The sequence below is a fragment of the Solea solea genome, chromosome 7 (assembly GCF_958295425.1).
Source record: "Solea solea chromosome 7, fSolSol10.1, whole genome shotgun sequence".
NCBI lineage: Eukaryota > Metazoa > Chordata > Actinopteri > Pleuronectiformes > Soleidae > Solea > Solea solea.
The window spans coordinates 9,145,403-9,169,637 of record NC_081140.1 but is presented as its reverse complement, the minus strand read 5'-3'; the positions used below and the strand labels follow the sequence as shown (position 1 = coordinate 9,169,637).

The following is a 24,235-nucleotide window of genomic DNA, read 5'->3' as shown; positions in this document are numbered from 1 at the left end:
GAGAAGATATTTTTAAGTTGGACAATTGACTTTAATACATCTGAAGATGGTGATTAACAATCACACTGACTGCACTATGACCATACATACATATGACCATGTCTGTGCTGTGACATAAAATGTGTGCAAGGGCAATGTTCTGCAATGATATGTATAAATCAGGCTTTAGACCTGAAAGAATTAGAATTCAGGTGCTGATGTCCAGAGCAGAATTATGTGGGAGATGTACAGAAACAATGCTCTTTGATTATGAACTATGTAAGAGACAAGATGTGACTCTAAAATGCTATTTTTCCAGTTAATTATTAGAGGGGTGCCCTTTTTTGACTTGAGCACCTGCCACTGCTGCTCTGATACAACTTAATACCCTGACTTTATCTGTGACATCATTGCAGGAGCTGATACAATTACAGCTGCTCACCAGAATGTCACTGTCATAACCCAACTTTAATGCCACATTAGTGTTAGGCCAAAAAAAAAAAGTCACAAACAAAACAATACAAAATCATTTTAAGGGACTTATAGGCAAAAGTGCAGGTGCATGAGCACCACCTGTGGTCAAACGGTGCATGTCCATGCAGAGCAGGGTCGTTTAAGGAGAGCTACATAGATGCTCCCTGATTAGTGTGGCACTGGTGGCAACCGGTCTTATCGTCACTCATAAGAATTCTGAAGTCCCTTCCTGAAGCCTGAGGATTTGCAATGTTGCCTATTGAACAGCACCAGTACACTCATGTGCCATGCCATGTTTTATTGTCTTTATTGTCCACTAAATGAGAACACCTGACCATCAACTGACTGAGACCATCAACTCCTCAGGAAAATGTTAATTAGCTTAATAAATCAAGTGGGAAGTAGCATTTTTGCATAGACTTCTTTTTGCCATTCAATTATATTCTTACTTACTGATAAGCTTCACGTAAGCCTGTCCCACAATAGAGGAGTTTCAAATCTGACTTTATTTTAAAACACAACGAACTGAGAAACGATGGACCGATGTTCCAATCCTGAGACGTAGGACCACACACTTTGCATTTAACTATTTCAGGGAGGAGATTCCAATGATTTGGGATCTCAGTTATATTAATGTTGTGTGTGTGCAATGCTTTGTGCTGAGAAACGCATAAAAACTAAACAACTAAACTAAACAAAAGTACGCAACATTTAGGTTTTCCAGTTGATAATTATGAGAGGGGTGCCCCTTTTCACTTGAGCACCTGCGCTATAAAATGTCTGTTAACGTCACTGTGAGTTTATGTTAATGTCCACATTATTAAAACTACTGGTGTCAGTGTCACGGCTGGTATATATGTATGTATATGGTATATAGTATATATGTTATGTACAGTCAGTCACACAATGAGCAAAACACGGTTTAATTTTCCAAGCAATAAAGACCGGAAGTCCTTCTCCTGACCAGCCGGCGGTGTCCACACCTAATCAGGCCGTCCCACCTGTCTTTAAGAGCGGCTGTCCGCAGCAGCATGGCCGCGCTCTCTGTTCCGTCGTTGCCTGTGGATAAGTAGCTGCAGCGGTTACGGGAACTGTGTGCCCGGCTGTGACATGGCCAGGACCGGCTTCTCTGACTCCAAGACCCTGCTGGACTTACACAAGAAGGTGAGGTTATGAAGCCACCATGTCATGAAATAAGTGTTTTCATATCAACTCTTGTTTTGTTTGTTATATAATTAGATTTTCTAGTGTTTTCCCACGTGGAGATGAATCCAGTTTGACAAACTCTACACCTAATTGCGTTCAGCTGCCAGGTACAATAAAGTAGGTCACATGATTGAGGGCTGCAACAGCTAATCGACTAATTTGAATTGAGAACGAAACGTTTTGTTCTCAAATAACTGACTGGATTAATTTAAATAATTGACACTACAGCTTACCTCACCCTGGCCTTAAACAAATAGTAAGTACATATCAACTGGTTGCTTTAGGACTGAACAGTCAATCACTTTTGCAGTTTCATAGTTTCCCCCCTTTTTCTATTCTATGTCAAAATGAATGAATGAATGAATGTATGCATGTTGGAAACGGTTCACCTCCTTAAGCTCTCAGTCTTGTAATAGATTAGTTAACATTCTGATGTGTCATTGCTCCATCTTGTTTAAAATCTAAGCTTGACTTGAATAATTTTGCTTTGCAATTCTTTCTGCTGTAGTTTATTTGCTCCTGTGAGTGTATTTGCTTGAGATGGAATAATTATGAGACCAAGTTGATTTTATGGCATTTCTGTGTGTCACTTATAATGCTGTCATGCAGCAGACTGAACCACAGTTGTCTCACCATTAAAGATATGTAAGGTCTCTGTTAATGAGGCTGTGGTCGATGCATTTTTTCTTCTTTTTTTTTTTTTTAAATGTCGGATCACATCGGTAAAGACCTTCTGTTGTCCCTCCAGGCGGATGAGAGACGAGCCCCATTAAGAACTTGGGCCAACGCCTGTGGGCCTATAGATCGCTGGCAGCCTGCTGAAGTAGAGGAGTCCAGGATGGCTCCTGTTAAAATGGAGCCAGAACGCAGATGGGTGAGCCTTCTGTCCTGCTGGTCACCTTCTCCCAAAACACAACCATCTTCACAATCTTCTCCTGTTTTTAATCTCCCCGTCAGCTCATGACTCTTGCATGTGGTTAGAATAATGTCATGACGTGAAGGCACACATTACACTAGCAGAAGCTAATATTGGTCTGTTGATTTTTGATTTCACCTTTTTTCCTGTCAGATCCCCCTGCGGGTAATGTTTGCATTGACGTGTAAGGTGTGTGTTTGCAGGAGAGGAGCATATCGATGCAAACCAGTGAAGGCCTCCTCATGGAGTTCGACGAGGACAGTCAGACACACTCGGCTGGTAGTGTAATCAATACCAAAAGTTCATTTCTCTAAACTCTGTTCATATCATAGACAATGCACCACAATGTAGCATGGTTTATTAGCAGATATGACTACACCTAAATGTGTGTGTATATACAGTTGTAAACAAGTGTTTAAATGCTTAAATAAAATAAGATTAGCCTTTTTATGTAGTTTAAGCAAGGCAAACCAGCAAGAGTCTTACATTTTGAAGTGGTCACCTCAGTATAGTATGCAAATACTATATGTGTCTGCAGAACCCTGCCACTCACTCCCACATGCACAAAGTTCCATTAATACAGAAATTATGATCCGCCTCAGTCAAGTGCTCCACTTACTCATACTCTAGGTGCAATTACATTCCAGTAGTGGCTGTTACTTGCCATGAGTTCATGCTCATTTGTTTGTCCTTCAATTTTACTACAAACCAAGGGTGCACCTCAGGGAGCATGTGTAAATGGGAAAAACCGTCCATGTGCTCTACGTTTTATGATTGTCTTTCTCTGTGAGGGACATGTGAAAAGTGTGACCCACACGTGAAATGGAAGTGGGAGTCTTCCATTTCTTACAATGTGCAGTCTTATCATGAGGTATCAGTAATTATTGCACATATACTGGACCGGTATATGCAGCCATTCTGTGTATGTGGGGGGGAGGCTTTTCTTGGCTTTTTAAAAAATAGTGTGTGCTCGGCTAAGTTGAGATGACTTGAGTTTTCCTTTTCCATCCTGTGCAGATGTGGATGTTTTTGTGGAGAATCATGTGCTTCTCTACCCTCACGGCCTGCCGTCTCTGCACAGCCTACAGTCGCTGGTGCCCAGCTTTCTGCGCCATGAGGTAGAGATGGCTCTGGAGAAACTGGGCCTCATATGGGACAGAACCTACGCCTGGGACATGTTCGTGGTCATGATGGTAAGACTTTACATCTGGCTGTGTTGGATGTTTTGGAGGAAAATGGATCTCTTAGAATGAATTACAGACCTTGTATGACAGGGACAACCTGAACACCAGTGCCAACACTTATTATTGTGATGCAGCTTTTTAACTTGGTGTTTTTGTTTCTCGCTGTCTTCACGCTGCAGAGAAATCAGACATGGAACTCTTTCCCTAACGCTGACCTCCCTCGGCATTTCACAGACGCCACTCGAGCAGTCCTGGTTGACTGGCTTATTCAAGTTCACGTGAGTCTCGCTGTGAAAATGTTTCTTCATCCGTGAAACAAAACAAATTTAAAAGAGTATCTTTTACATTTGAGCATGTCAGCATTGATTTTAATGTTTTATGGACCAAACGGCCAGTTTGAGTCCATAAAACATCATGGATAATTAAAATGGTTTATTGTAGCCCTAGTCTAACATTCAGTTTCAGTTATCAAATTTATGTGTACACTTTATTTATAAATGTATGTGTACACTTTATTGCTTTTATCATCAGTGGTTTTATAAATGTCCTGTTTATTTCTTAACAGGAGATAATGCACTTCCAGGAAGAGACCCTCTATCTGGCGATACACCTCGTCAACTGCTCGCTGCGTCAGCTCAAGGTGACGACTGCCAATCTGCAGCTCCTTGGCATGGTCTGCCTCTTCCTTGCTGCAAAAAAAGAAGAGTGTCTGCTCCCTGAGGTACAGTCTCTTGGCTCTCCCCTCCCCCTATAGTAATAGTGTTAACTTGGCTTTTCAGTGAAAGCCAGGTTAATACTCTCTTCCTTTTCATATTAAAAGACCCCTTTGCCAAACATGTCTGTTCCTGCTTCTGTTGCCTCGTCCAGGTGTCTGGACTCTGCTACGTGATGGACCACACCTACACTAAACATCAGCTGCTGCGTATGGAGCGTAAAGTCCTCTGTGGGCTGAAGTTTGATTTGTCCTACTGCCCTCCTCTGCATTTTCTTCTCCTTCTTGCCTCCATTGCACGCTGCAGTGCTAAGGTAGACCTGGTTTCCTTTGCCCCACTTTCTATTTTTAATATTTTTAGGCCTCATGAAAAATCTAGTTATCTCATTTACTCAATTTTCTTGGTGGAAATATTTCCGGAAAGCTATTCCGGGACTCCCCTTTTTAACTAATGTTGTGTCCAATGACTCAAGCATACTGTTAACTTTTAGTAATTGCACCTTATGAAAATCATTAGTTGCCACTCTATTGGAAACACACCAGTATCACACATTGACATACTTGTCATACAAGTTCAAGGCCTTTGGGGCTCTTCCAGCTGACGGACTTAGCTTTTTTTTTTTTTTTTTTTTTTTTTTTTTTTAAAAACATTTAAACTGGTTAAGGGGATTAACACATGTTCTGATTGGGGTTACAAAGTCACATGGTCTTTAAATTATTCACTGCAACTATAGTTTCTGCTGGTTATCCACTGGGAATCACTGTCTGAGGTATTGCTTAAAGGTAGTGGAGAGAAGTATGACGTCCCCCCCCACTGCATCTTTTGTGTCATCAGGTGGTGTGGATGGCTCGTTACCTGCTGGAGCTCTCTCTTCTGGAGGGTCAGTGTGTGGTGTACCCACCTGCACAGCTGGCAGGAGCAGCCATCTGCTTGTCCCGCCAAGTCTTGCAGGAGCCCCCAACGCCAGAGGGGGAGGCTGCCTGGTGCCTGGCCTCCAGTATATATGTCGGCAGGTGTGCACTCCCCATATCTGTGGCTGTGTCGTTGGCACTGTAGTCATTTATCTTCATAGCTGCAGAGTTGTGTGTTGTTTTTTTTAAATTGGATGCCCATTGTTGCTGTCACTGACCTGTTTTTGCTTTGGTTTTCAGCGAGTCTGTCCTGCTGAGGATCATGCACATTCTAGCCAACGCTGCAGCCAATGCCCACGCCAGAGAGACCTGCGCATCTTTTATTAAATTCTCTTCCCCAGAGAGCATGTATGTCAGCAGACACCCAGGTCTAAAAAATGCCTCTGCTATGTTGTATGCATTTGACAAACTTGAATCACAGGAACCACATTATTTCTCCAAAGCTTCAAGGTAGAGATACTGGACTGATACAACTGGAGTTAATAGACTCGTGTGATCCATGTCTCTGTATCCTGAGGAATAACTATGGGAATGGGTGAGGAAAAAGTGTATAATAAATGTATTACACAAAGAATTGCATGCACTGAATTAGCCTGTCTATTGCACACCTTTTTTATGATCTTATCTTGCAGCTGATATAGAAAATATTTGAATTGTACTGATGTATCCTTGTCATTTGTGGAGAAGATGTGAATTGTCTGACAAGTCATCTGAAGTTTTAATGTAAAAATAAAGTGTCTGCTGCAAAGTATTGCTTTTTTTTTTTTTTTTTTTGCACACTTTCATGAAAGTTTAGCATTCATATTTATCCAACAGGCATTACTTGGAGGTGTTTTTTTTTTTTTTTTTAAATTTTAAAATGTAATTAAAACTTGGTTGAGGTATGTGGGACTTCTGCTACAACACTATTAAACTTGTTTCTTTCCTGGTGTTTTAAAATAATTAACATTTTCTAGGGTTGCAGTGATATTAAATGAGGACCCTAATATTATGATAATTATGCCAATACTTGGGATAATTAATAATACTCTGGTTACTCGCAGCCTTTATCAGCCGGTAGTTTTGGATGATTGGGAAGGGAGCATTATAGAGTTCTACCAAAAACTGATGCATTGAAATGCCTTGTTGGTTGGTTGGTTAGCGATGTGAGTGTATCTGTGGCTTTTATGGTTCCTGGATGCATGGGGAGTGGAGGTCGGTATATAATGTGCGACTGACCTCATGAGGTGTTGCCTCACTTTTATGCCCCTCAATTTTATTTGATAAAAAAACGTTGCCCTCATTTCAGTTCTGTTTGTGCACATCTCAGCAACAAGGTTTCACTAAATGCTCCTTTCTCTCTGTATAATTTAATCATGAATCCGTGATTTAAACCCAACCGGCACGTTATCTTGTTTTGTTCCTGAACACTTGGGTTACTTTCTTCTACTACCACACTCACTGACAGCGCTGCACGTGCACGAGCCTCTGATTGGCTGTGGTGTTTCCTCGCAGACGAATGAACGCGTCGTCATCGTGCCTGTGTGGCTAGGTGGTCCCGCCCCCGGCAAGCGGCTCTGGGTTCAGCTAAGGTAATGCGGACTCTAAACGACAGACACTTGACAAAGTGCGGGTTTAATCGTGTTATCGGCGAGTTGTTCCCTCAGTATTGTTCGTCCACACACGCGTTAATGAAACAAATGGTCTGTTATTGATGTTTTTGTTAGGTCGCCCCACTTCGAGCAGGGAGTTGTGCTCCTCCGGGTTCAGTTAAGGTAATGGAGACACGCCGGGACAGACACTTGGCAAAGTCCGGGTCTAATTGTTTTTTTTCCAGCGAATTTCTCTCATTAGTGTTCCACCACGCACTCTTTAATTATACAATGCGTTTGGTATTGATTATTATCGCGACCTCTGCTTTTAACGTTTCGTCCTTACGTCAAATGGCGGCGTCAAGTTAGCGATATTTAACCACCGGGATTTCAAAACACGAGTCTTTAGAGTTGCCACAGATGAATACACTTGCAGGTAAGTTCTGTTCGAACAATACGAAAGTAGTGAAATTAGTCAAGTGCTGTTTAAATTGTTGTAATAAGTGGGGTTTCCTTACTTCAACGTGTTTCGGTTTGTAGTTGTATTTAATCTTTGGCTTTTATTTGCAACCAACCGGAAGTGACCTTTCCCTTTCCTCCACTAGCTTGACGGACACTGCTGAGACAGCTTTGACTGGAGTCGGTGTATTTGACAAAGAGAGGAAAATGAATCAATTTAAACTGTAATTCTCACCGATCATTGTCACAGCGTGGAATGGCTTTATAACATTATTCTGTACCTGCGTTCAGAATCTGAGCAACAGGAGGAAAACACCGTTTAGTGGAAATATTATTTGCAACACTTGGAGGTATGACTCGTACTAATGGCGCGATTATAAATGTATAGGCTTTGATATAAATAAATTTACAAAGTTCCTGCTAAATATGTCGCCGTTTTTATAACTTTTCAGGTTTGTTCATGACATGAAATGCAATGACACAATGTTAAAAGTTTCAACTATTTCCTACTGTTTTATTTGCTTTTGTGTATGTGTTGACGAGCATTATGAGAAAATAGTGTATGTCAGAGAGGGCAGGACTAAAGAGTAGTGTTACATAACAGGGAGGGAGGGGGGGAGCGGTGCTGCCTTCACGGAACCGCTCCCTTCCAAAATACGAGGAGCCGATACATATGATCAACAATAATGACAGAATTAACAAGTTCAAATGCTTAGTGACAGGTGAAACTGTTCTGAAAAGGGAGTGTTTGTGTTTATCAAAGAGGAGAGCGCTGATGCATGGTTGACTGCCTCCTATGTTGTTAGCACTGTTCATTCCCCTGAATCAAACTGCTGCTAACTGAACAATAACTTTCCTCTGACGTGACTTGACTGGGGGTTCATACATCTGATCATGAAAGTCAAATATACATTTTTATTGTTATGCATAAGTCCTATCCAGCAGAGGGGTATGGGGTTGCTAATTATTACATTGATTGTCAACTGGTTTTAGTGGGGTTTACTTAAATTAATGTTTAGTGAGTCAAATCCAGTTCTCTGATATATATTTTTTGTGAATGAATTTATTTGAACATGTTCTGGTTTCTTTGCTTCTCTATGGCGATAAACTAAATATTTTTTTGGCTACATGGTCAGCCCTTAGGTCCTCACCTATGTAAATATTAGAATGTTTTAGACTTTTTTTTACAATTGTTATTACCCATTACCCTTTCGTCAGGGTGAAAGGTGGGATACACCCAGGACAGGTTGCCAGAGCATCGCAGGGCAAAAACACAGAGAAAAACAACCATTCACTCTCATGTTCACACCTGCGGTCCATGTCCAATTCACCTGTGCATGATTTTGGACTGCGTGAGGAAACCTGTAAACCCAGAGAAAACCTACGTAAAAACAGGGAGAACATGTGAAATCAGGCTTTGAACCGGCGGCTTTCTTATCTCAGTTTTTTTTAAATGTTTTGGTTTCTTTGCTCCTCTATGGCAGTAAACCAAATATGTTTGATTTTTTAGATGAAAGTAAACCTTTCAGGACAATGTCAATTTGAGTTTGGGAAACAATGATTTACTTCTCAGCCATATTGGCTACACGGTCAGACCTCATGTCCTTGTAAAAACTTATCTCACCTACTTCTCTTAGAGGCAAACAAATCAGAGGGCACAGCGATGGCAACCAGTGTCATGTAGGGACATCTATAAGAGGTAGTCTGGCTGATGATTTCCTAAGATGACTCATTAACTCATAAATAGCACCCACATGGAAATCTTTTTATAAAACCAGCTACAATCCTATGGCTGTTTGGTAAATGGTATATGTACTTGATGAGTGCTGTGCCTCATTGTATCACAGGTAATTGTCTGTCTTATTTAAACACCCATGCTACTCTGTACAGATTGCTTTGTACAACAATATAGTGCTGATAATAACTTGAGCCATGTGGACATGTTGCTATTTGAACCTGTTCTATTAAACTTATACGACTATAAGGCTGAAAGTAGTTTTAACCTCAACACAAGTGGTGTTTTCTTTTATGAGCATTCATTAAAAAACATGAATTCACTCTGGGCTCAAATGTCTTTGCCTGCGTGCTTGGATTACAGCATTGTATTTGTGCACAGGTCTACAGGTATGCATATGCTGTCATTGTGTGCCATAAGTTCTCACTGTTGCACTGCCTAAAGGCAGACACAATCATCTTTTTTTTCACAATAACACTTTGAAAAAACACAAATGGCATACTGCAAAGGATTTGCTTGACATTATTTTTGTTTATGATTAGGTTCCAAGCGCACAAGAAAGACACAGAAAGACCCTCACTTTAATTGGGATTGGAGCGGGCTACCTTCTTGCTGTGAGGCAAAAGTGCCTTTTTGTTACTCTAACCACTAGAATTTGTCTCAACACGCTGTGTGTGACAGGCATGGTGTGATGTTTTTGTGTCAGTGTTTGTATGGTATTCATGGACTGTGTCAATATCATGTGTTTTTCCCATTAGGGTCCAGTATGCCAAAGGAACAGCCTCGTTTAAGTGAGCAGAGTCCCTGCGATGCCTCCAGCAAGAACGCCAAAGATAAGAGCAACAGCACAACTCTGCAGGCCATTTGTGACACTAAAGACACAAATGATTGCAGTGGCACTGGCTCCCACTGCAGCTCGGAAAAAGACTCTGGCTACTCTGGTGAGTTTAAGTACACATGGCAGAAATATGACCAGAGAATTCACAACATGCCAAATATGATTGTCTATTGTAAAAGGTTGGGTCATTTCATTGTTTTGTAATTTAACATTGAGAAAGAGGTTACTGGGCTGACTTCCATGTTTATTTTAACTAGGGGAACATACTGTACTTTAAGTTTCAGGATTAAGTGTGAAGGAACTGTAATCTTTCTATTAATTTATGGAACAAAAGGTTCTCTTGACAGGGCTTCAAATGCTGTGTTCCCATCATGGTACAGTACGGTTTGGAATGGTTAAGTGCTGGGTCAGGCCTGTGTTTCGACTGAGAACAGTACCTTTACTTGGTCGCGTGACGTCATGACAAACTAAGGGAACCAGTGTGTGCAGCGCCAACAGGAAATGCAAGATATATCGGTAGAAGTGTGACAGATATAGCGCTAAACAAGCCGCTTCCCCTTTCTCACATGGAGGCCACCATCGTATTCCTTTGAGCTGTATGTGGGTTATTGTGACAACCATGATAGTAAATTATACACTAGAGTGTTCTTTGTTAAAAGAACACACCAGTGTGCGCAGAGATGTCCATTTATCTGTTAATCGCATATCTATCAAATGGGTCACTTGACTGGCTTTGGACTCAGCAGGTGACTTACTAAAGACACCAGTGTGTGTGCAGTGCTGACTGAAATACATGGGAACGAGTATTGATGCTGTTATACTTGTGGTTTTTACATTCTAAACTGCTCCATCTTGACTGCAGAATGCTCAGATTGGCAGCAGACAGATGTAGAGGACCAGCATAGCAACAAAAGCCAGTCCAGAGGCAGTGAGTGTACAGAAACTCCACAGTCTGGCCAAAACCAAAACCGAGAGCATGGGCAAGGAAATCCTGGGACTCCCCCCCTGATCCCGGCAGGCCGTGATCTCCGGACCATTTACGTTGTCAAGAATATGATGCTGAAGCAGGTAAGACAGGTGTAGGTACTTACTGAATCTTTACCTAATTTCATGTAATTCCATCAACTGAAGTTCAGCAAATATTGGGAGTTAGTTTACCACGATAAGCAGTAGGTGGCACCAAAGTCCATGTCACTATTTGAAGACTTTTTATAAAATTTTGGGTGTTTCCATTCAGTTTGGTTATTTGTACAAACTGAAAATGACTTTAAAACAGGCCAATGGATAAGTGCCTCATGACAAAGGGAATCATTATGTAGAAACTAATGTAATTACAAAACTATTTACAGGTCAGTGGACACCAGAACCACTGCACAGATTTGCAAAGTTAAGCTGCAAAATAACCACTTTGTGTTAGAATAACATAGTGATTGTTCATATTTGTTCATATTTCATTAATAATCGCAATCCATCATACTGACATTTTCCTCTTAGTCCATGTTTTCCTTCCTTCTCATTCTTGCTTTCTTTCGTCTTCCCTGTCCCAGCAGCCTGACACAGTCCAGAAAAGTGGTCAGCTGCTTTGGAAGAATAAAAGCAAGGAGTCCGGCAATGCTGGTGCACCCCATATGATTCTCTGCCAGCAGCCAATCTTGTTGCCGACCGCCCTGCAGCTCCACAAGCCCTTGTCCCGGAATCCCAATGTCACAGGCAAGAAAGTAAATGACACGTACTTTCCTATTTTAAACTCCTACCCTCGCATTGCACCACACCCTAGCAAGAAGCCGCCTGATAAACCTTCATCAAATGATGAATCCCAGAATCTGAGTAAGAGGGTGTACACAGAACACAAGAGTGATAGTACAACTGAAACCACGAGTCTGCTTGAGCAGCACCTTCACAAGCAACCCAAATTAGCAGCGTCGGCCTCTGGACAGCCTTGTACCTCGACAACCAGAGATACTGTCTCTACCTGTTCCCCCACTGCTTCCTCGAGCCAGTGCTCCTCATCTGTGTCCCCCATCAACACCCCCACTTCCACCTTTCTTGCAACCAGAGGCCTACGCAGATTTGGCTCCTCAAATTTTCACCACCGCCGTTTCCTCAACACGGTAGAAATCCTCCGACAGTCGGGTTTGTTGGACATTACGCTGCGCACTAAGGAGCTGCTGCGCCAGAGCAGCGCCACAGAGCAGAACATTGCCCAGCTTCGCCAACACACAGAGCTGTTGTGCCAGGCTGCTCACAACCCCAGCAGCAGACTGGAAGGTATTACACCCTGGGAACATTTACACAGAACCATGGCTGAGTCAAGCAACTATCCCAACCTCAAAATCCTACAGGAATTACTGATCCCCACTCATCAAGATTCTCCTGCTCAACCAGGGAATGTTGTCACAGGTGAAGCCCAGGGGCCATTTTCTGCTGAGAATCCAGATGTGCCACCGTCTCACCTCCTCAACACAATGCTGAACCTGAACCACACCTGTCCTTTATCACAGAACAGGGAGCTCGATGCAGCTGAAAAGAACATGATGCCTCCTGACAGCTCTACTGGTTAGCACAAGCTGCAGTGCCTTGAGGAGAAGAGCGTGTACTCAGGACCAGCCAGTGGTGAACTGGTAGTTAGGTCAGCATGTATTATGTTTGCGTGTTTTTTTACTTTACAGCTTTAGAATTCACCTCAGCAGAGTTAAGCGTCTGAAACGCGATCCTATAATTAAAACATTAAAGTGCAATTCATTTCCATGACATGATCTTCGATCATCACTGCAGACTTTGTAGAGCCACACACAGGAGGAGGGGGTCTCTGCATGTGAGCCACTTAAAGGATTATATGAAAATTGAATGCGTTTCCTTTGGAGGATGAGAACTGACTAGCGCTCAGGTGTTCCTTTATGAAGATGGCTTCTTCCTTATGTGCTACCAGTTTAGCTGTCGCACCTGACTAATGACTTTATTTCAGGAAAATGTGAACGAATCCATCTGCTAACTAGATAAATGTGTGAGAGAGAGAGAGAGCTCACCAAGATTGGTGCCTTAAAAAAATATCACCTGAAGAGAAAAATGTCCCTTAAACAAAACCAGTGGCACAACTGGGAGCTTAATGTTGTGGAGAAAACCCTCCTGTTACATTAGAGATTGCTGAACTCTGGACTTCTGCAGGGACTTGTTTTCAAATACCCATCAAAGCCTTAAAGACTGATTTCATTTGCTATACCACATCACCTTGAGCGATTATTATTATAATATTATTCACCAAAGTCCTTATTCTTAACATATATATCTTGTGATAGTGAAAGCAAACACCCACAGACTATGACTTAAACACAGTATCTCTCAGATAAACAGTCGCACCATTTCCTCTCGTGCAGCAGGTTTCCTTTTTTATTTGTTTTCACTTTTTCTTGTTGTTTGCTCCGAGCCACTGGTTGTTTGTGCTCTGTTGTTTTCTTCACAGATGTAGCATCATTTGCTTTGTGAGCCTTAAAGTTTGACAACGTTGATAAAAAAAAAAATATGTTGACTCAAGTGACTTAATGCATGCAGTATGTGTATGACTTTTTGTTTTTGTTCTCCATCCACTTTGTGCTCTGAAATCTGAAGTGGTTTATACTGTGTATATTACATAACTAAGGGTCAGGTATTTCAATAAAGCAATATAAAATTGTCTATACTGTTTCAGTGAGTGTCATGAATTGACATAACCTTGAATTAATCCAGCTGAGCAGGGAAAAGGAGGCTTAGTGGAGGTGTGACTTTGAGCTTGGACTTAAAAACACTCCAAAACTTAATCTTATCAAACATCTACTATGACGATGTGTTGATGTGTAAAGCTGAAAGGATTAAAAGGAAAAAAGAAACCCATTTAAGATATCCATCATTCTACAGTTAGACAATGTAGTACTACTGCCACTGTGATTAGAAGCAGGCAACTGTGTTAAAATGACTCCAGGGGCCATAAAGACATAATCCTCAGTGAGACAGAGAAAACTGAATGTTTAAACAATATGTTTAATAAATAATATGAAATATTTCAATCGGGTGAGCTTAGCTAAAGCAGGTTGTTATCCTTAACACTTAAGACTTACATGTAGATCAGACTAGTAGTAGTGTTCTCATTGAGACTGAATCATCCTCTCATTGAATTTGTAATATACAGTATTTTTTGAAATAAGTCATTTATTTCATGTTTACATTTCACATGGCAGGCTTTTAACAATGTAGATCGGAATAAGTATCTTACATGTCGTGGTTAAAAATAGTAATAATAACATTTCTGCAAAATATTGTAATCAGAAACATCCCACTCAATTGCAGCTCGTACTCGTAGGACTATTAATACAGTCACAGAAGAGCTCCGGATCCGATGACCCCTCGTATCAGGCAGTGGACGTTTGCACTTCTTCATCTGCGATGTGCTGCAGCTCAGCTTCTGTCACTTTAGTCAGCAAGCTGATGGGTTCAGGCTGGCACAGGTGATGGAAGCGCTTAGAAAGGGAGATCAATAATCACTAATACGTATATTTATATACAGTATACCTGGTACAAAAATATAAAATCCATAGAGTTTATTACATTGTTGCAGTAGTAAAACAGCATCAATGCAATAATCAAAATTACAACTTGTTTTGTGACTTACCTGTGACAATGTGACATTTCTTATATTTTTATATTTAGGCTTGAGTGAATACCAGGCTTTCATTCTACTGCAGCTTTTCCAAATTTTGCAAACTAGTTAATTTTTTGCATAAAAGGATTGTGGGAGGAAAGGAAGTTGTGAAGAACATGGAGTGAATTTCAATTGAATGAGTCCATTGTATCGTCTTAAATAGCACAAAGTTCTCATGTGTATTTTCACTGATTGTGTTAAAATGTTAAAAAGTGCAATCTTTGAAAATTTGAAATCTGTCCTTAACTGAAAAAAAAACCCTGTCTTAATCTTAAACTGCACTCGTGACAAAATTATAGAAAGAACCATTTTGTGAGTTTTAACGCCATTTAGAGGAAAATATTTAATAAATGATTGCACAAATATTTCAACACAAGTGTGATTGACTGTTGCAGGTGACACCTCTGAACATAATCCTAACGTTACACCGCCAGATCACGACTGGAGGCTTCAAAATGGCAGTTCCAAGCCCTATGGGTGACATCATGACTGGTTGCCACCTGGCGAGTAAATATAACTTATACACAATGCAGTTAGTTGATTTTATGTCCTACCTGTCTGAGGCTTCCAGTCCCATGTCCCAGCCTATACAAAGCACAACCTGGCACAAGCAGGATGGAGGATAGGGCAAACATCCAGCCTAATTTATAAGCCCAGTCTGGGTACACATACCAACGATTGAATTTCAGAGGTTGGTACTCAATCAAAGACCATATGAATGAGACCTGTGAAGGCAACAAAAGAGATGCTTGAGAGACACGTGTTTACATATCAGAAATGCAAAGTCCTTTAAGCGCTGACATCCTCACTCACCAGTGACACGAGCGGTGTGAGGTAGAGCCAGCACACTTTAAAGAACACGTTGGCACGCACACCTGTCATGTCTTTTATGATGTCATAGAGCCGCTGGACCCCTTCAGGGGAGATAAGGTCAGATAAACAGTACAGTTACGAAGTGAGACCAGGTGTGTACGAATGACTGGATCAGTTTTCCTCAGTCTAATCTAAAGTCTGTGGTCTGTGGTTCTGGTGCAGCTGTGTCAAATGTGACTATGCAACAACTTCCATTTTTACAGGTGAGGGTTTAGGGGTATACAGCCAGACCAGTTGCCAGATTACATCAGTGACTCCAGGTGATTACTTAAGACACCACTAATATTGTGCGATTCAACCCCACAATACTGCACTTACCAAATATCCATCCCAGCGCCAGACTTTCAAACACAGCGAGAAAAAGGATGCAGCATCCATTATAGGCGTAGTGGTCAAACAACTGGAACACATACATTCCTCCCTGGAGACAAGAAGTGCAAACATTTATTTGATTTTCTGTAAATGTCAAAATCATATATATTATACATTTCATAATATGCCAAAAGCACTGATTTGTGATGTTTATTGTTGTGAAACATCTCTGCATTTTGTTTCTTTCTTTCATGTTTCCTGCTTTATTGTGAAACTTACCTCTCCTCTCGTTTCACTTCCTGTCCCTGTGTGTTTTCCCTCAGGTCTTGATTGTCTGCCCCGCCCTCATTAGATTCACCTGTGTCTCGTTGTCACGTTGTCTCCCTCCCCCTAATGTGTACCTTTACTTTTTTCTGTGTTTCTGGACTATCGCCTGTTTACTGACTTCTGCCTTTGCCTTGTCCTTTTTGGATTTGTTTGCCTGGACTGATTCAATGTGTATCCAACCCTTTGAGACAAGTAAAGTGGTTTTATTTGAAATCTGAGCTGTTTTTGGTGTCCTGCTTTTAAGTCCTGCCTTTTGTGCAGTACCAGTCTTAACATGTTGTTCTATATTACTGTGTATTTTCTAACAAATGTGCATTTGTCATATTTTAGCTTTGTGGTTTGCTCATGTGCTGTCACCAAATGTGATTTCATTGTACATATAAGGTGTTTTGTCTGATCAAATGAATCACAAAACCACAACATAAAAATGTTGCATTTAAACACCACAACAATGCCATGTTGGATTATTATTATTATTATTGATGATGATGATGATGATAATAATAATAATAATAATAATAATAATAATAATAAATAAATAAATGTGATCATTTTCTGACCTCAGTGATCATGACAAGCTGAGAAAAAAAACAGATGAGGCAGAAGAGGAGGAGGAGACATTCTCGACGGCCTGCTTTACGTATTACAGTGGGAAACATGTCCGTGATGGATGTCATCACCACCTCCATTGCGACAAACTGAACAGAAGGCAGACAAGAGAGAATGAGCTGATTTCTTAATGGAAACGTGCTGATCTAAAAATAGTTTCTTACTTGTGTGTCCAGGCCCAAGAGAATGAGCATGATGAAGAAACAGATGGACCACAGTTGAGGCAGAGGCATCATGGCTACAGCCTGAGGGTAAGCAATGAATGCCAGGCCTGGACCTGGAAAACAGCATCAGAATGGTGTCTTTACACAGTCTGCCTTCTAAAACTGATATCCAGATAAAGGCCTGAAGAGGCCCAATGCAGAATGTTGCAATTGAGTCTCCATATTCATTTAAAAAAATTAGATTTGAAGAAAACCAAATGCATATTTTAAAGGAAATTGTCGTTATTATGCTGGGTCCATGGGCATGTATCACTTTTCCATGAAATGAGAGGAAGCTAATACAACACATCTACAATTTTATTAAAATAGAGACACAGTAGCCGGAGCTGTTAAAGTTTTACACTTTACACTTCCTGTGTAAATATGGCCATGTTTGTGGGAATACCTCTGGTTGCTGGCATTACCTGACTCAGCCACTTCTGAAATGGGAATGCCTTGCTCATGGGCCATGAACCCCAGCACTGAAAAGACTACAAACCCAGCTACCAAGCTGGTCCCACTGTTCAGCAAACACAGCCACAGACAGTCTCTGCAAAACATGAAAACACCGAGTGTATGTGTTTATAGTCCATGATGCAAATATCCCTCTCTTGTCTATCTCTTAGACCGGAAGCTCCAATTAACGCTGCGTTTGTGTGTGTATCTGCGTCATTACCTCGTTTATGAAACCCTAAAGTTTCAGAACAAACAGTTCAGCCACTGCTGAGAAAATAGTGTTGTATTGTTTTCCTGGGCTCTGCGAAGCGGATCGGCACTTCCTTAATTTGATGTCGTCATCAAAAATCCTCACCACTCCTCTTACCACCGTAGCGCCTCCCGGTGCGGGCACTAGTCCGGGCACATCCGGTTGCGTACATTCAACCGCAGAAGAAGAGGAACTACTCTCGTTGTAGCTGCTGAGATGCAGAGCATCCACCGTGCCAGAGGGGGAGCTGTGTATCTGAGAGCTGGCCTATCTATTACGTCACTTCCAGGTACCTGGCCAATCACAGGACAGTGGGAAAGCTCTCGTTGGCTGGCCAATCACAACACAGTCCACGTTCTGGGGGTGTGGTTTTGGTCTGAAACAGCGCGGCTGATGAGAGCGTCAGTGAGGAGATATTTTGATCGGCTCGTCTGCAGCGATTAGCACGTTTTTAACCGTGAAAACAAGTTAATATATGTAAGTAGACCTCCATAACTAACATATATGTGTGATACAAGCATTCGATGTCACCTTTAAAGATAAGGTATGCAGGATTTATTTGGCATTATTGGTCTATAATTCCATAATATCCTAAATGATGTAAATCAAGCAATGTGAAAGACCCATCTGCATCTCTGCTTGTCTACAGCCTCACAGCTAAATCTGCCGCATCACAAGAGGATTTGACCAATCACAGGGCGGTTCAGAGAGAGCTTCTATTGGCTGTTTCACCACATCTACTCTGCAAGCGGGTCCCGTTGTGGTAGGAAAATGATATATGAAAGGTCATAGGTCAGAGAAGCAATGAGGAGCTGAAAACATTGGGTTCAGGAATGTTCAGTGGGATACTTATGCGCAATGTCACATTGCGTGTTGCATACAGGGGACCCTGGTATACTCGTGTCAGGGTCCGGTAGTATTTCACTTTAGCATCAGGTTCAGGTGGTGGTTTAAACAGCTGATAAATTGCTGTTGAAAAGTTGTTGATGCTGTCGCCCTGTGCCCTGGTCGTTGGATACTGGGCTTAAGCGGGTGCTGTTTTAGGCCTAAGACATCCGAAAGAGTCTACAAGAGTTTGACAATAAATGCAGTAAAGAACACGTGTGAATATGTGCAGTGAGTTTCCGGATGAAGAGTTCGTCTTGCATCACCTGTCTCACTCTGCACTCTGTCCATGGTGAGTGGAGCATGATAGAGAATGCAGAATCCAACATGTAATTATCCTGCTGATGAAACTCATGTATTTTTAGCGATGCCTGCATGCTGCAGCTTTATCTATCCTGCCTTATGTTGCTGGTCAAAGTGACCCATTGAAAACACTGCACTTTTGAAGAATGGCATCCTTTTTGGCTGGTGTCATATTGTGTTTGATTAAAACGTAGACATAAATGGCAAATTTAACATGTTAGCAACCCCTAATATACATTTCAGGCCACTTCAACGTAGCAGTGACAATTTAAGGCTACAGACATCAGTGTAATTGACAGATTATACTAAATATGATTAAATGACATTGCGTACGATTTGATCATGTGAACGAACAAGCACTTACTGTTCTCTGTAACATTCCTGCTGGACAGTTACACATTAACAAACAGGCTCATTAACAACTACTCACCTGTAGCAGTTATTGTTGTATTGGTTGTAGCTGCCTAGCACAATCAAAGAGCCATAACCCACATTGTATGAGAAGAAGATCTGAGCCCCAGCCTCCATCCACACCTGTTCCAGCAGAGCAGCAGTGAGTCCATCTGTCCACATGCTGAGTGTGTGTGTGTGTGTGTGTGTGTGTGTGTCTGAGATGCTTAACCTGAGGATCTGTGAGTCGCGAGGGCTCAGGCAGAAGATAAAACACCACTCCTTGTAGAGCACCAGGAAGAGAAAGTCCACGAATCAAAAGGATGAGCAGCATCACATAGGGGAATGTAGCAGTGAAATAAACCACCTGGGAACAAAGACAAGTGTGACTTCTACAAATATATAACAGATCCATGTATCATTGTACAGTTTCCAGCCTATATGTAAATACCTTTCCCGTGGATTTGACTCCTTTCCATATACAAAAGTAGCAGGTTATCCACATTATAATTAGACACAAGAGCACCTCCCATCGGATACTGCCTAACTCCTCAAGTCCTCCTGAAATAGCCAGCACTCGCCTTCTACATGGACGAACGTGAAGGAGTAAAACACGTTTTGTTTAATCTGCATAGAACAAGCATGTAGCAGTTGTTTGGAACATGAAGAAGAGCCAAGAGGAATGTTAATGGCAGCCATACTCCCAGAATTCAGTGGAAGCAGAGGTTGAGTTTGTCTTGTTGGTCCATTTCATGCTGTTATTTCTTATCGTGAAGTCTACACAGTCATCTGAAAGGATGGTGAGACACTATATTCAGACAATTATTTGTACAATGTTGTAACATTAATAGGTGTGCTGCTTTGTTGGAAACCGTAAAATGCATCATGCTGTCAAACATTATTCAGCTATAAAGCATGATGGGCTGTGTGCTGTGGTTTGAGCCATTTTTCCATAAAATGTTTCCCCTCTTCTTTTAATTATAGAGCAATTTTGTTGAAGAAGAGCAATAAAAGAAAAAGACACAACAAAATACAGACATGCTCTGAGAAATAGCAGTGCTAAACTCAAAAACACAACACAAGCATCAACCCAATAGTAATGCCACCCATATTTGGAGTTTGAAAAACATAGGCATTTCTTTAAATGTTTAATTATCATATGCTGTGATGTTTACAAAGAATTTTTCTTCTCAAATTTCCGATAAACGTTTAGCCTTGTAATATTTTGGAATCACAGTTTGACAAGCAGTCAAAGTGTAAAAAGGGAAAATAATGACATTGAAATGGATGATGGCTGCATTTCATTGTGCTGCTTCCTTTTTAGGGTATTGGTTCCTTGTTACATCTGTGCTGTTCTTACTACAAGTCTGAATATTTGCATTCTATGGGAGGACCCGGTCTGAAAAGCACTTAAACTCCCACTGACCTCATTAACATCCAGTGACGCTATGATATGTGATGTAACATCAGTAGATCATAAAAAGGATTACTGCATAAGACCTTCTGTTGCACAAGTCGAGTCGAGTGCTACCTGTGTTCCAGTAGTTGTCACAGTTGGACCAGGGAAGCTGGGAACTGAAGGAGAACACCAGGTAGAGCAAAGCCCAGGACAGAATAATGATGTAGGTCATACAGCTGTAGAGGAGGATCAGCAGCCCACCATAGCCGATACCTGCATGTGTAGACACAGCCAAAACTGTGACTTCCTTCATTCATGTATGATCCAAATCTACAATGAAGTATAAGGGTCAAACTGAAAAGAAAAAAAGAATGTAATCTTTCAAGAATAAACTTGAAATATTAAAATATTATGAGAATACAGTCGATATATTTAGAGATTATTTTTTTTATCAGTATCTAATGTATTATTATTATTATTATTATTAATAATAATAATAATAATAATAATAATAATAATAATAATAATATAATAATAATTATAATGAATAGCAACAACACACAGATGTCAGCCTTTTCCTCCTCCGCAGAATGAATTATTTTCTTCCTGATGTCCTGATGCTAAAGATAACATGTTGCTGACGTGCCAAAAATATTAAGTATTTCTTTATTTGTGAAGCCCCAATAAATTAGTAACTTCACAAAATGCTCCGTGTTTCTCATCTTGACGCAGGCTGCAGCTGATCCTCTGAGTTTGCTTGAATAATAATTGCGACCTTATTCTCATAATATTGTGACTTTATTCTCATAATATTGTGACTTTATTCTCATAATATTATGACTTCATTCTCATAATATTATAACTGGCCCAGCCTTTTGCAGTCGAACGCGGAACAACTTTTTTTTTTCAACAACATACTTTGTATTGTTTAATCTATTTTTAAATCTATTTTATAATATGTCTAGTATGTCCCCTTTTAACTCTTATGCATTGAAACTTCTAATCCCAATGAGTCTACTGGCTCACTGAGGTATACCTTCATTCATTAACCAATCCTTATAGCCTCATCATACATTTTTGACAGTTACCCTTTCACCCTCTGACAAGGTAAGGGCCTCTTTAAGACAATTTTATAAAAAACAATTTCTAATTTTATATATATATTTTTAAATGCAAAATATTAGATATCCATTAAAGGTGTATAATGCCCCAATATTGCATTTAATGTGTCATTTCTGTGAGATGGCAGTCATTTGTTTTCATAGTCATTTAGTAGAAACTTGTTGAACTGTATTAAACATTGGCATGAGGGTATGAGTAACATTTTTGTTTTTTAAAAACCATTAACCCTTTAGAGTTCCTAGGGACATTTTGTGCCATTCTGTTTTTTATTGTGAAGCCATTTTGTCTGTGTTGAATGAATATAGCTAAAATTTGCCAGAGGATATTCATTTTTGGGAAAAAATGTATATTTTATATTTTTACAGCAATTTTTGGGAAGGTGACATTTTCTGCCACTAGGAACAAATTTGTCAGAATATTAAAGAAACTCTTAGGGTTAATAATCATTTATAATAATAATACATATTCTTTTTTAATTTTTACCTGAGCCCCTGCCCCCTGACATATCTAGCACTGGTTACAGTATTACAGTGCTTTGCATTGCTCTGATAAAGCCGTTAATCTGGACAGTTTACCCTCTGCAAGTGGACATAGTTTCCTCCAGCAGGTGACGCTGCCCTCCTGGGAGAACTGGCCTATGGTGGTCTCCAGCAGGAACAGTGGTACACCACAAGTCACTACAAATACCACATATGGCACCAGGAATGCACCTGAATTGACGACATAGAACATATACTGCATAACCATCCTGCACTTTTCAGGTAACAATTAATGAGCATCACATTTACTTACCTCCTCCATTTTTATAGCAGAGGTAAGGAAACCTCCAGACGTTGCCGAGGCCGACAATATTTCCTGCCACAGCGAGTAGAAACTCTACCTTACTGCCCCAGTGTCCTCTCTCAGTCACCTCCTCCTGCTTGTTTTGTGTTGCACATTGTTTTTCCATCGTTGCAAAAACAAAATCAGTCTGGAGCTACTCTTCCTCATAACCTATTCTCCTTTTGTTCTTGGTTTGCCTTCTGCCTTTAGTAACTCCTAATTCTGTGTCATGTAGTGAGTAACTGGATAATCTTGGTTAATCAGAGGATTTAAATGATCTGCTGCTGGGAATAAATATTTATATTAATATTTATCTCTGCCACTGTTGAAGTGAAGCGCAGCCACGTAACCAGAGCTCGGCCAAGGCATAAGCCAGGGGCTTATGCCTTATGCCACTACAATTTTAACATATTGTAGTGTTTTGGGAGGGTATGTGGGCGTGGCTTCCGTGCACGTCTTGAGTTTGTTAAACACAAAACTGTGTAGAACCAAGATACTGGTAGAGAAGACCTTCCCAGTGACTGTCACCCCCCGCAGTGTTGATCATCAGTTCTGGCTGGCAAAGATAAAAGACCCCTGCATCATCGGGCTGGACTTGTTTCTTAAATGGAAAGCAGTAGTGGACGTACCCGGGGCCATGCTCTGCCTGGGTTGCAGGAGCCATTTTGCTCCATCCTGCCAGTGAAGAAGGACTGTGACTCACCTCAGGCTGCCTCAGCCACCTTCTTATGAAACAAAGCAAGTGATCGATGATCTGTACCACCGTGGCAGTTTAAAGTGATGACCTTTGCTCTTTGCAATGCCCGGGCCACTTTCGAATGCCTTATGGAGAGGGTCTTTGCCGACATCTCGCGGAGCCGAGAAGTGTCATCTGTTCCGATGGGAGACTTCCTACCTGGGAGACTTCCTTCCTGGGATACGTTGTCGGTGTGGCATGGGTAACCACCAACCCAGCTAAGATAGCAGCCGTGAGAGACTGGCATGTTCCCCACAATGTTGGTGAGTTGCGGAGCTTCCTCGGCCTGGCGTCCTACTACTGGCGATTTGTCAGGGACTTTGCCATCATCGCCTACCCCCTATCTGTTGACTCAGAAAGAACAGGCATTCCAGTGGGGTGAGGACCTTGCCCGTGCTTTCTCCCAGCTCCGGTTGGCACTCAGCGAGGCCCCCATATTGGCCTACCCTGACCTCCAATGACACTTCATTGTAGACACTTATGCCAGCGACGTGGGTCCCGGTGCAGTGCTGTCGCAGGAGGTGGAGCAAGGAGAGCAGGTCATCACCTACTTCAGTCGTGCGCTCGGCCGTCCAGAGAGCAACTACTGTTTAACCTGTAGCTGTTTTGCTGTTGTCCTGGCCCTTCGCTGCTTTCGTCCATACCTCTATGGTCAGAGGTGCCTGCTGCGCACCGACCATGCTTCCCTCACCTGGCGTCTCCACTTCAAAGAATAAGAGGGGCAGCTGACTAGGTGAGACACTACAAGACTAAGACTTAGAAATCCATCACCGGGCTGGTCGTCACCACACCAACGCAGGCACACTGTCCCGGTGGCCCTGTGAGGAAGAGGAGGGTCGACACTGCTGGTGTACAGAGGAACGAGAAGCGGGTACTCTGGTAGTAGCAGC

General features: G+C 41.4%; 3 protein-coding genes across 7 annotated transcripts; 2 read left to right on the top strand and 1 right to left on the bottom strand.

Annotated features, from left to right (window-relative positions):
* The first annotated feature begins 1,436 nt into the window (after nt 1–1,436).
* Nucleotides 1,437–6,131, top strand: ccnp (cyclin P). Its single transcript, XM_058634370.1, has 9 exons — nt 1,437–1,617; nt 2,408–2,533; nt 2,779–2,854; nt 3,593–3,768; nt 3,939–4,037; nt 4,325–4,480; nt 4,627–4,785; nt 5,307–5,485; nt 5,624–6,131. The coding sequence occupies exons 1-9, from the start codon at nt 1,564–1,566 to the stop codon at nt 5,835–5,837; spliced, it is 1,239 nt and encodes a 412-aa protein (XP_058490353.1). The 5' UTR covers nt 1,437–1,563; the 3' UTR covers nt 5,838–6,131.
* A 727-nt stretch (nt 6,132–6,858) lies between these two features.
* On the top strand, nt 6,859–13,574 carry LOC131462667 (CLOCK-interacting pacemaker-like). 5 transcript variants are annotated; one of them, XM_058634074.1, is made up of 5 exons: nt 6,963–7,390; nt 7,560–7,763; nt 9,907–10,089; nt 10,849–11,054; nt 11,534–13,574. In XM_058634074.1, exons 3-5 carry the CDS (start codon nt 9,915–9,917, stop codon nt 12,545–12,547), a joined length of 1,395 nt encoding a protein of 464 aa, XP_058490057.1. In that variant the 5' UTR covers nt 6,963–7,390; nt 7,560–7,763; nt 9,907–9,914; the 3' UTR covers nt 12,548–13,574. The 5 variants fall into 5 exon arrangements, with proteins under 5 accessions (XP_058490058.1, XP_058490057.1, XP_058490059.1 ...); XM_058634075.1 differs by lacking the exons at nt 6,963–7,390; nt 7,560–7,763 and adding an exon at nt 6,859–6,954; XM_058634076.1 differs by lacking the exon at nt 7,560–7,763 and having other exon boundaries at nt 6,963–7,137.
* Nucleotides 13,575–14,026: 452 nt separating this feature from the next.
* On the bottom strand, nt 14,027–22,979 carry LOC131462668 (sodium- and chloride-dependent GABA transporter 2-like). Its single transcript, XM_058634077.1, has 14 exons — nt 22,580–22,979; nt 22,363–22,497; nt 20,798–20,938; nt 19,968–20,055; nt 19,718–19,850; nt 19,499–19,633; nt 19,307–19,410; nt 17,408–17,532; nt 16,944–17,056; nt 16,731–16,868; nt 15,850–15,952; nt 15,472–15,572; nt 15,213–15,383; nt 14,027–14,476 (listed from the first exon to the last, which is right to left on the bottom strand). The coding sequence occupies exons 1-14, from the start codon at nt 22,734–22,736 to the stop codon at nt 14,369–14,371; spliced, it is 1,752 nt and encodes a 583-aa protein (XP_058490060.1). The 5' UTR covers nt 22,737–22,979; the 3' UTR covers nt 14,027–14,368.
* Nucleotides 22,980–24,235: the final 1,256 nt, after the last annotated feature.